Here is a 12,661-nt window from a genome sequence, read left to right as displayed (position 1 = left end):
TTTCAACTATGGTTACAAATAATAGTGTTTCAGCTCTGTGGGGAATAGTAGTGACAAATTTAACATCCAGGTTTGCTTCTCCACCCACCCTACCCCCAGAAGGAAAGAGTGCTACAGAAAATTGTTGATCAGAGCTTGCAGGCGGCTTTTTTTTTTTTTTTGATGGAAAAGGTCTTTCTTTCTTTCTTTCTTTCTTTCTTTCTTTCTTTCTTTCTTTCTTTCTTTCTTTCTTTCTTTCTTTCTTTCTTTCTTTCTTTCTTTCTTTCTTTCTTTCTTTCGTTGCTTTTATCCATGCTGATAGAAAACCTTTCTTTTCAGATTCAAAATATCAAGCAAACAAACAGCGCTCTGAAAGAGAAACTTGAAGGGGGGATTGAAGAATATCGGTTGCCAGAGGTAAGTTTACTTACAAGTGGAGTGCTGTGCTTTTATCTTCAATAAAGGGACAGGGGGCGCAGGAAGCTTTACAAGTTCTAACTTACTGGCCAGTGGCCCTGGGCTCCACCAAGATCAATGATTGTGCCCGAAGAGCTTGTGAAACTCTTTTTGTGTGAGAGAGAGCGGCTGCTAAGAACCTAACCATGATTGAGTAAGTCTTATAACCCCATAATCACTGTGCTCCTGAATTGGGCAACCCTGTAGCATCCGTAGAAGAGGAAGGATGGGATGTCTTATGAAATGCGATGCCGTCAGCATGATCGATTAAAGTACTTAATTAATTAATTTCAGCGTGGTGTAGTGGTTAAGAGCGGTGGTTTGGAGTGGTGGGCTCTGATCTGGAGAACCGGGTTTGATTCCCCACTCCTCCACATGAGCGGCGGAGGCTAATCTGGTGAACCAGGTTGGTTTCCCCACTCCTACACGTGAAGCCAGCTGGGTGACCTTGGGCTAGTCACAGCTCTTAGAGCTCTCTTAGCCCCACCTACCTCACAGGGTGTCTGTTGTGGGGAGGGGAAGGGAAGGTGATTGATTGTAAGCCGGTTTGATTCTTCCTTAAGTGGTAGAGAAAGTCAGCATATAAAAACCAACTCTTCGTCTTCTACTAATTGGTGACTTCTCTCAGAATTGGTGGCTTGAACTTGAACAAGTTCTCTTCCTTCATGCACCATTTCAAGTATTGTACAGAGAATGTATGCAAAGCAATTTGAGCACTTGGGAGTGGTTTTTTTTTAATATAAATGTTGTTTAATATTGCATTTAATATAAATGTTGAATACCAAATATCAGTGGGGAGGAGCTGTGGCTCAGTAGAAGAACCTGTGCTTTGCATGCAAAGGTCCCAGGTTCAATCCCCAGCATCTCCAGTGTGAAAGGCCTCTGCCTGAAACCTTGGAGAGCCATTGCCAGTCTGAATGGACAATACTGACCTTGATGGACCTTTGGTCTGATTCAATATAAGGCAGATTCATGTGTGAATGTGTGTGGTTCTGATTCTGTAAATGGTTTGGGTGACTCCATTCCACTAGTGGTGTTGCCTTCCTGTTGTGGCTCAAGGAGACTTCAACTGATGAAACACTCTCATAGAATCATAGAGTTCGGGTCATACAGGCCATCTAGTCCAACCCCCTTGTTGCTGTTGATTAGATGTTCTACTTTTGGTCAAATGATCGTAAAATAAAGATTGAATAGTCCAACCCCCTGCTTAATGCAGGATCAGCCTAGAGCATCCCTGACAAGTGCTTGTCCAGCCTCTGCTTAAAGACTGCCAGTGAGAGGGAGCTCACCACCTCCCTAGGTAGCTGATTTCACTGTCAAACAACTCTTACTGTAAAAAAAAATCCTAATATCCAGCTGGTACCTCTCCTAAAGAACTTAAGAGCCCTGCTGCATCAGACCTGTGGTCCATCTAGTCCAGCATCCTGTCTAACACAGTGGCCAACCAGTTTTTCTGGCCAAGGCCTTCCCCTGATGTTGCCTCCAGGCCCTGGTATTCAGAGCTTGACTGCCTCTGAATGTGGAGGTTCCCTTTAGTCACCATGGCTGGGAGCCACTGATAGACCTATCCTCCATGAATCTATCTAATCCCCTTTTAAAGCTGTCTTTGCATGTGACCATCACTACATCCTCTGGCAGCAAATTCCACACTTAATTACTCCCTGCGTAAAGAAGTAGTGCCTCTGTGTAAAGACTTATTGTCCATCCTGAATCTACTGCCCATCAGCTTCACTGGATGCCTTTGAGTTTTAGTATGTTAAGGGAGGGAGAAAAGTTCTCTCTGTCAGCTCTTTTCATCCCATCCATAATTGTATAAACTTCTATCATGGCCCCTTTACTCATCTTTTTTCTAAACTGAAAAGTCACAGGATCTTCAGCCTTTCCTCATAAGGAACGTGGTCCAACCCCCTAATCATCTCGGTAGCCCTTTTCTGGACTTTTTCCAGCTTTGCACTGTCCTTTTGGAGAATTCGGTAACCAGAACTGCGTATAGCATTCCAAATGAGGCCCGCACCATAGAATCTATACAGAGGCATTATAACATTGGCAGTTTTATTTTCAATCCCTTTCCTAATAATCCCTAACATAGAGTTTACCTTCTTCACCATTGCAGCACGCTACTTACACTAGATAAGTGGTTCCCAAACTTTTCAGGACACCACCCCCTTCGTTCCACAAATTCAACCCCATGCCCCCTATCCTATTCTATCCTATCCTATCCTATCGTATCCTTTAAAAAGCATTATTCATAATAGAGGTTTGCATAACTCACTAAAGAAGGTAATAACAATAAAAATTCAAAACAGTAACAATTAATTGCACATCTATTCAAAATCAAATTACTACTTTTTAGTTGAAATTTATTCAGCAAAACTGATGAACTTGATCCAGTGGTACCAGCTCTTCAAAGTCTGGAAAAAAATTCTAATAGTTTCTACCAAATTTGCCAGCATGGTGCCAAAGCTTGATCTATTGTAAATTAGTGAACAGCACAGTTGAAGGGACCTACCTCTAGCACCCCCTTGCTGCCTCTTAGTGCCTCCCTAGGTAATCCCACTGCCACCCAGGGGGTGGTACTGCCCATTTGGGAACCACTGCACTAGAGGAAGGCACCTGAATTAGCAGAAGGGATTCCTAGGTTGTAACCCATTGTTGTCATAAGCAGGTTGGAACTTAGCAGATAAACTAGGATGATCCTGACATCTGCCTCTCGTCTTGGATTGACTGGCCGCTCACCCACTCCTTCCTTTCCCGAAGCCAGTACGCAGTTGGCTATATCGTTAATTGATTCTGCCATTTAACTGTTCTCTTTGCTGAGACCGATTAATGCAGGCTTTGTTTAACAAATTACTCTTCTCCCTCTTACAGCATAATCAATTTGTTAATTTGTATGCGGTCGCCAGGCCGGGATTTGAGACCAGGCCTGTTGCCTAAATAGACGATTCCTTTTGTTTTTGGTGGCTCTTAGGTTACGCAGAAGTTTAACGCACGATGGACCACGGATGAACAGCTTCTTGCTGTACAAGGTATGGAGTTCCAAATTGATTCCCACTGGGTGCAAAGAGGGGTGACCCTTTGTTGCTTCATGATAGAGAAATTCCCAGAGACCCAGAACAGAACAGCCTCAGAGAAGGGCAAGAAGCAAAGAAGTAACACTGTTGTATGGTCTGGTGTAAATTAGAAGCCACCTAACCCTCAGAAATAGATATTATATGTAAATAAATACTATATGTTGAGACCAAGTTGCAGAAACATCTGAGAGCGGCAAGAATGACCACCTTCACAGAAGTGAATTAATTAGACAAAAAATGTGCTCCCTTATCAAGTGACAACAGGTAGATATTGTTAGATGATTTAAAAAAACTTTAAATATGGGAAGCTGAACTAACTGAGAGCTTCTTCTCAGAAGGGGCTTCTTGACTGTGATCGACTTATCTTTGGGATAAGATACTTTTTATGGACTCATGTAATTGCTCTCCTTTAATTATCTATGTAACAATGATGGAAGGTTTAATTTTGTTGATTTAGTTAATGTTAAAAATGCAATTTAGTTAATTGTTAAAAATGCAATTATGCAATTTTAATAAAAGGGTAAAGTGGAAGCAGAGATTCTCACTTAGTGTATTGTACCCGGAATAAACATAAGACATTACTGAGGTATATCTCTTGTCGGGAATTAAATGATCCAATATAGGAAAGCGAACTAGATAACTAGGGGTTTTACCGGAGTCATCTAGAATATCTGTAACTGGTGAAATGTCACATGCAGTTTCAAACATCTTTCATTTGTCAGCCAGTAAGATGGAAGGTGTTTTGCTGGAAGTGGTAGACCCACCCATGAGCCACCCCTTCTGTGAAGACTTCCAGCGACAAATAGAATCATAGAGATAGAAAGGGCTATACAGGCCATCTAGTCCAATCCCCTGCTCAATGCAGGATCAGCCTGGAGCATCCCTGACAAGTGCTTGTCCAGCCTCTGCCTAAAGACTGCCAGTGAGGGGGAGCTCACCAACTCCCTAAGTAGCTGATTCCACTGTCGAACAACTCTTACTGTAAAAAAAAGTTTTTCCTAATATCCATCCGGTACATTTCCACCCACAATTTAAATACGAATGTTGCATAAAGCCAGGTTTGCAAGCAGTCATAGCTATATTGGGGCAGTGTCGTTTTGTAAGATATTGGAGGGATGGTCATAGGGATGCAACATGGAACGTTCAACATTCCAACCATATTGGTTTTTGTTTAGAAAAAAGGCAAGTGTATTGTCATTATACCTGTGAAGATGGTCTTGAGGGTATGGGCAGCAACCTGGTGAAATCTCAGTTTCTGGAGAGGAGACTGAAGGAGCAGTCCTAAGTAGATCCTTTGAGAAATAAGTTCCATGTTATTCAGTGGGGTTTGACTCCCCCCCCCCCAAAGCATCTTTTTTTAGGCGTGCGTCCGCACTGAGCCGGGGTGGTGGTATAGCCAGAGAGGACTCAGAGAGACCCAAGTTCAATTTTTCACTCTGCAACAAAGAGTGACCTTGGAGCTGACCAAACTCACTCAACCTAACCCACTTGCAGAGGGCTTATGAGAATAAGGAGGAGGAAGGGAGAAACATGCATTGCTGATGTGAGCTCTCTAAGAAAGGAGTAGGATAAAGGAGTGAAATAATGAGAAGATTAGTAGAGTTTCAGTGTACCACAAGGTTTCTTTTTAATCTTCTCTGAGCAAAAGCAGAATGCATTATGCAAACCATATAGAGTTTGCTGAATTTGCATGATTTGTGCAACATCCAATTTTCTTAGTGCAGAACATTTTCATGATGAATCTGCTTTTATTATTTAGGGGGTTTATATGCCGCCTTTCCAAAGTCCTGCACAAGGCAGATGAGAAATAAAAGCAATACCATAAAAATAATTTGTCAATATAAAAACAAAGCAAGCCATTAAAAACAAACAGGGCTTATAAAAACAGTGTAAAACAACCATTGAGTAAGCATCGGTGAAAATCCCCATAAAACAGACTATAAAACAGGTAAAACAGTAAAATCTTTCAGTTATAAGAGTGGTTATAAAGAAATGTTGAGTTGTGTACCGTGGTTCGAGAATTGTGATGAAGTTGGTATGTTCCATTTACACCATTGTAGATCCCTTGGGGCAAACTGCTCCCATGCTTAATTTTGTATTGATCCAGGCCATCCCATCTCCTTTCATTCTGATAAGAGTCCCGGCAAAACAAATCCAGGCTTGGTGTCATTCTGCTGCTGTGTTATCTTTGAAGCGTCCCTGGCTGGGGTGTCGCGCTTCACCACCTTTCCCCGTTTTCTAGCAATCAGGAAATACGGCCGTGACTTCCAGGCAATTTCCGATGTGATTGGGAACAAGTCCGTGGTGCAAGTGAAAAACTTTTTTGTAAACTATCGGCGACGCTTCAACATAGACGAAGTCCTGCAGGAGTGGGAAGCAGAGCATGGGAAAGAGGAGACAAACGGAACGAACAACCAGAAACCTGTAAAATCACCAGATACTACCATTAAAGTGTCTGAAGAGGAAGATGAGGTAGGTCTCCCCCCCCCCCCCAACTTCAGGTTGAATCCAGAGATCTGTCCTTGGTCACATTCCCCTCCCTGCAGTAGCTTTGTTAATGCAAGAGAGAGGAGAGGGTGATTTTGCACGCTTCTTTTCCCCCATTTCAGCCTCCAGGGGCCACACGGGCCATCTAGTCCAACCTCCTGCTCAATCCTGCAGGATCAGCCTAGAGCATCCCTGACGAGTATTCATCCAGCTGCTGCTTGAAGACTGCCAGGCAGACCCACGTTGATTCCCATTGGTTAGGAGAGAAGCAGGATATATTTTAAATAAATATAATAAATAATAGTCCACGTGGGGTCCTGCAAGCCCAGGAACAAACCTTCCTGGGATCAGGAAGGGCTGCTGGAGAGAAGGCAGGAAAGATTTGTGACCCTTGCACCTGCAGATTGCTCAATCCAACCTGTTATTTACTTATCCAAACATGAATGGTTATTTCCTTATTGATGGAGGAATCTGCTTTTAATCTTCTTTAGCTAAGTACTTAGTTATGCTTATAGGAAATTAACCAGTTTTATGTTACGTGACTGTGTGTGATAATGGTCACATACTGAGTAGAGCCAAGAGTTGTCCTTTGCCAGCAAGGTAATGAAGTTTTGAACTCCTTTAACTTTTTAAACAGGAAACTGTTTAGCTACATGGCCAGGTGGTTCCAAAAGCTGGCCTGCAGCCTGCTTATTATAATAGCATTTAGAAGACAACTTTGTCTTGGGAGCTCTTTTTTTTAGTAATTATTTATTACATTTTTTATTACTCATGCATTCTTATGCACAGATTATGTATATCCCTATCTATAAAATGAGTACATATCCAGTCCTGTAACAATCCCGTTTTGCTAGTTACATGCTCATTATGACACCATGTACTGCCCTTAATAGTGGGAGAAGAGTCTGTGGATGCCTCCCCCACCCGCCACAGCAAGGCTCCATTTGTTACATGGATTGCCTTCTGTATTAGGGCTTGCCGAATTTATTCCAAAAAAAAGGTCATCCCATACTCATTGAAGATGTACACACTGGAGTGTACAAGACTTCCCTTTAGTCCAGTATCCTGGTTCACATAGCAGCCTACCAGTTGCTCTGGAGGGCCAACAAGCAAGGCCTAGAGACCCTACTGAGGTCTGTCCCCTAACTGTCCCCTAAAATCTCCAGTTATTTCCCAACTCAGAGCTGGCAACCCTAGGTTATCAAATGTTACACCACTGATAAGTCGCATCATAGCTGGGCGCTTCAGCTTCTGTGTATGAAACTTTCTGAGAAATCCATGAACTGAGCTCCATAGGAAGAAAGGCAGCCAACAAATATTCATTGTCAGTCTTCTGTGCAGTCCCACATTGGGACTACGCAGGCCAACCATGGGAGGATTTTTCCAGCTTTGCTTTAAAGTTCTAGAAAGCTCAAGGGGGAAGCCCCTCCCTTTGGAGTGTATTTGCAGCCGTTTTCCCACTCAAATGGTTACGTGCTCCAAAAGGGCACTCCCGCTTTCCCATTGCTGTGTGAAGATGAATTTCCAGTGAACTCTGCTCTTCCTTGGCTCTTTGCCTTCAAGAATTTGTCTATTCAGCCCTTCTCTTTACCATATCGCAGAAGACGCTGTTTTAAAAATGTTCCCAATGTGGAACAAAAATGACCCGATTGGATGAGTATTCTTTATGTTTATTATGTCTGGACAAGGGGCACAACTCCAGCAATCGTAAGTATTGCCTTCAGTTTACCCCTAAACTCCGCTCTGACAGAGCAGCCTAGTTAAAGGCTAGTCAGTGGGGAAAGGCCTTGTCTTGCTTTGAAAGCCCAGCAGGTAAGTTATCAGCCTTGGCGGAGTGTACTCAGACGTTGCCAGAAAAGTCTCCCGCTCGTATTGATGAGCCATCAGGTCCTTCATCGGTTCCATCTGGCATGACATTGGTTCCAACTTGGCACTTTTCTTGGTCCCTGAACTGCTCACGGAGTCCATCTGAACCCCCAACCCAAAAAGGCCAAGACGAAGACCAAGCACCAAGAAAAACATTGCCCAGTTCCAAGGCCTTTCCTCCCAGACCTACCTCTTTGGTTTCAATCGCTGTGAATCTAGCACCTGATGTTGGATTAAACGCTGGAGCCTAATTTGATTGACAGAGGGCTCTGTGCTTCTCTGGAATCAGCCCCTCCCTTCTGGTGACAGGTGCTTGTAACCAGCTGATGCTGGCAACTGTCTCTTTCTCTCTCTGCCTCACACAATCTTAAGATGTAACAATGTTTCAGTTAAGAGGAGGTAAATGTTATAGAAACCTCCAAAGGAAAATGTTTATTTTAAAAGACTTTATAGACATTTATTAAAAACAGTTTTCTTCCATTTTAATACGGGTGCTGTTCATATTCCTCCATATATATAGTATTGGCTGTTTTGAACTCTGCTGCTTGAAACAGGTGGAATATCCTGCACCAAATGAGTGCTGGGATATTGCCCCACAGAAGGGATTGGATTAATTTCCATTCCCCCCCCCACACCTAAACAAGACGAATGGCCTCCTCTGAGGATGCTGTACTTGCACTCACCATCCCCAGTTCCATCACTGTCGGAAGAGGAAGTGGAAATGGGTTTGGAATGTCACCCATGAACACATGAAGCTGCCTTATACTGAATCAGACCCTTGGTCCATCAAAGACAGTCTTGTCTGCTCAGACTGGCAGCAGCTCACCATGGTCTCAAGCAGGGATCTTTCACATCTCCTATCTGCCTAATCCCTTTAACTGAAGATGCCGGATCCTGAACCTGAGACCTTCTGCATGCCAAGCAGATGCTCTACCACTGAGCCACAGCTCATCTGCTGCTCTTGAACCGCCCATGTCGTCAGAACCATCACAGTCAGTTCCATGGGCTTATGCTGCACTGGCTCCACCATGGCAGCAATATCCTTTTTATTTTTGTCTCCCATTTCCTCAAGAGTGGGGAGATTATTCCAGATATCCTAGTACTGAACCTAAACATCCCTCAAAGTCTGGGATCCAATAATCTTTTCCAACCTGGGCCATCTATCCACCTCCACCTGCGCAAGATCAACAGCTTACCTTCTCTAAATCTGAGGAGGAAGAGGCAGCCTCACATTCTGAGCAGAGTTCAGGTTTGTCTTCGGATCCTTTCCCGGGCAACACAGAGGGCAATGTTGATCCTGCATTGCCTAACAACGACCTCCGCTGATATGCAGAACAAATGATGTGTGTGACCAAGTCACTGGACATTCAAGTTACCTCAGTGCCTAAGCCTAAGGATTTAACTTAGGCAGGATTTATTCTGACTTGCCAGGTACCATCACCTTCCCCATGTTGGAGGGGGTCTTGGACATATCTGTGGCTATTTGGGAAAAACCCACTAGCATCCCCATCATCTAAAAAGGTTGAAAATCTTTTTAGAGTGCAGCAGGATGGGTGTCCTTACCTCTTCATGCAAACCACCCCATCAGATGCAGGCCAAGCAGCATCTGGAATCCCACTCATCACCAACCGATAAGGAAGGCCACAAGATTGCGGATGTCAGTAGGAAAGTATATTCTTCCTTGGCTTTGAATTTGAGGATTTCTAACTATGGGGCTATCAACTATTTTTATGACAAAAGATGACTTTGCATATTGGCCTACTCGCAGAGGACAAAAAGCCCCTAGCCAAGCTTCTTCGCTTGTAGGCTGTGTCCATCTGTTGAAGCAGCAAATTATCACAGGACGGCATCCAGCAGACTTCTCAGCTAGGGCCATGGCCTTGGCCATAATGGCTTCACTCAACTGCTCTTCCTCTTGAAATGTGACAAAAGGTCAAGGACCTTCCTTTTTTGAATGATCTATGTTATTTTCTTCAAAGACTGACAATGTACTGTCTCAGACCGCCCATTCCTTTGGTATTTCCACTGCTCCTAGCAACCCATATATCCCCAGGTACTTTTACAAGTACTACCAACAGCCATATGACAATTACCAACCTTCACAGCAGCATCCACAGTAGCCTCATCAGAGATCATTCCCTCCTTCACAGCCTCAGATGAGGCACAGGACATCTCATAGATCTAGATCTATGGGTCAACAGCATCAGCAGTCCTTGAAAGAAGCACCACTGAGGCAAAAAGGCTACTTCTGACTAGTGGCCCCTGTGAGGACATCTGGGCCTACTTTTTTGGACAGACTGTCCCATTTGTCTGCCCAGTGGCTCCAGATTACATCGAATGCCTGAGTGTTATCTGTTGTTCAAATTAGGGTATTGTTTAGAATTCCATGAGTTGCCTCCTGTAGCACTTCCCTCTGGTGCAATTGATAATCTGTTTCCGGAACTGGGACCATAATTAGAGGAGTAGCTTCCCCCATCTGATTCTTGTAGAGGTTTCTAATCTAGTTTTTTCCCCCTAGGGTTTATAAAAGATCTTGGACCTGAGGGATCTCAACCTTTTGCTTGCAGTTAAAAAGTTCAAAACGTTGACTTTCTCTTCTCTGTTACCATTTTTAAGATTAAATTGTTGGTTCATTGTGCAGGATTTACAGGATGTTTATTTTCACGTGGCCATCCATCCACAACACTGTAAAAACTTACGTTTCAAGTATGCGGGAAGGATCTGTCAGTACACTGCGCTGCCTTTTGGTCTTGCCGCAGTTCTCAGGGTATTCACAAAGTGTACTGTGGTTGTCGTAATACACCTCAGGTCTTAAGGCTGCTCTATTTACACATACTTTGATGACTGGTTGATTGTGGATGACTGTGGATGTTAATGTGATAAAGGAGATGTCATTCGGCAAAACGATACTGCGCTCTCTTTTCCAACGAGAGCATTACCTCACCTCCATGGTGAGTAGCTCAGTAATCTCCCAATGTGGGACTGCAAAGAAGAACAACAATGAAAACAGTGTTGCAGTTACCTGTAACTGTTGTTCATCGAGTTGTCTTCTGTGCAGGCGCACATTCCCTCCCTCCTGCCTCGTTGTGAGTTCTCCTTGGTAACAATACACTTGTTTGTTCAGCTTGCAGCTGCTCAGGAGAATGGAGGGAAAGGGGGCACGTGCCCCCCTTTTGAGCACTTGACCGTTTGAGTGGGAAAACTGCTGCAGATGCACTCCAAAGGGAAGGGGCTCCCCCTGAACTTTCTAGAACATTCAAGAAAAGCTGGAAAAATCCTCCAGTGGCTGGGCTGCCTAGTCCCAACATGTGCCTACACAGAAGACAACACGATGAACAACAGTTATAGGTAAGTGCAACAGAGTTTTTTAAAAATAAAATAATAATAAATGAGCAGAAGGAAGTGTCAAGCCATTCCATCCCCCATCAGTTCTCCCATGGTTTTGTCTTTTTTTTTTTTTTGGTGTTTGGTATGTTTGTATCCTCAGGGATGGTCAAAGAATCTTGGGAATAGGAAAACATGTCACTGTGAAACCATATGCCCCCTCTACGCGCATGTACACTCTTCTTCTTTTCTCTTCCAGGCTACTCCTGTCTTGGATGTCAGATATGCATCTGCGTCATGAAAACTCAGGTAGCCGAGAACAATTTTTTTGTTTTTGTTTTGACTACTGTGTTATCCACAATATCAGGTATTAGCAAAACCTCAGATGGCCATCTGCGTCGTATCTCTGTGGACAAGCAGCTATTACCAAAAAAGAGAGCGAGAGTGAGAGAGAAAGAACAGATTTTGAACTAAAGGCAAACACCCCCACACACAGACCCCGGTCCTGCGCTACATTTGCCTTAATTTTCTCCTCACTCCTCCGCACTGCCTCTATTTTACGCTTCTGCATTTTCTGGGATGGGTTCTCCGTTTTCGCCGACATCCTGCCTGAAGCATCGGCTGCTCTTCGAACCATCTACGCTCGGGTGTACAGGACTTGTTCAGACAACCCTCTTCCTCCTTTGCCACCTCCCCATGCCAAGTAGTTACCTGCTTACAGCGGGTATTTCCAACAGCGACTCCCAAATAGGATGTTAGTATATTCATGGCGTGTGGTTTCTGCTTATTTTCTAATGTAACCTTTACTTCTAAGGTGACCCTCTTTTTGATAAATGAGTTCTCTGTCCAGAAAAGCATTGTGTGGGTGCCAGGTTGGTATGGCAGAGTCTGAAGTCAGAACAGGGAGAATATGGTTGGGGAACGAGGATTCAGAGCTATTGCCCATTTTGATTTCTGGCATGTCCAATTCTGTTCTTGTGGCTGTCTTCTCTTACTTTTAGAAAGCTCACCAATTGGTTGTGATTTTTATGGTTGTTATGATTCTTGTAATGGCTTTTTATTTAGTGCAAAAAGGAATGCGTAGCCTGTAATCTGCTTTGAAACAATCTGCACACAGACACCCCCTCCCCATGGCATTCATTGAACTTGCGGTGTAATCTCTGAATGCCAGCCCAGTTGAATCTTTGACCAGAACATCAAGGGGATTAAGACAAAAATTCAGCTTTCTCTCTCTCTCTCTCTTTTTTTTAAAAAAAGAACACCATGTATGCCTCTTTTTAAAAATATATATAGGGTTCATGCCCCGTTGAAGTGAATGGTGGCTGCACAGGTTCTCTGTTTTGGTAGATGGCTTACCTCAGTGGGAGTTCAGCCATGACATCGCAGCACACATTTTGAATAGGGATTTTTAGTCCTTACCATAGGACTGCCCAGAGGAGGAACCAAAATCTCTAGCCCTGTTTTTATCCACCAGTACC

The 12,661-nt window shown here is 43.7% G+C and overlaps 1 protein-coding gene across 1 annotated transcript in view; it reads left to right on the top strand.

The window, feature by feature from the left end:
- The window catches only part of RCOR1 (REST corepressor 1), a 167,437-nt gene extending 155,820 nt beyond the window's left edge, over positions 1-11,617 (top strand). Inside the window, exons 9-12 of the mRNA XM_056851418.1 lie at positions 319-396; positions 3,404-3,461; positions 5,749-5,978; positions 11,443-11,617. Coding sequence (XP_056707396.1) covers positions 319-396; positions 3,404-3,461; positions 5,749-5,978; positions 11,443-11,484 — 408 coding nt within the window. The 3' untranslated portion in view covers positions 11,485-11,617. The remainder of the gene's footprint in view (positions 1-318; positions 397-3,403; positions 3,462-5,748; positions 5,979-11,442) is intronic.
- The last annotated feature ends 1,044 nt before the right edge of the window (positions 11,618-12,661 follow it).

Source organism: Euleptes europaea, chromosome 6 (genome assembly GCF_029931775.1).
Source record: "Euleptes europaea isolate rEulEur1 chromosome 6, rEulEur1.hap1, whole genome shotgun sequence".
Taxonomy (NCBI): Eukaryota; Metazoa; Chordata; class Lepidosauria; order Squamata; family Sphaerodactylidae; genus Euleptes; species Euleptes europaea.
Note: the sequence above shows the minus strand (reverse complement) of the source record. Positions and strands in the feature narration are given on the sequence as shown.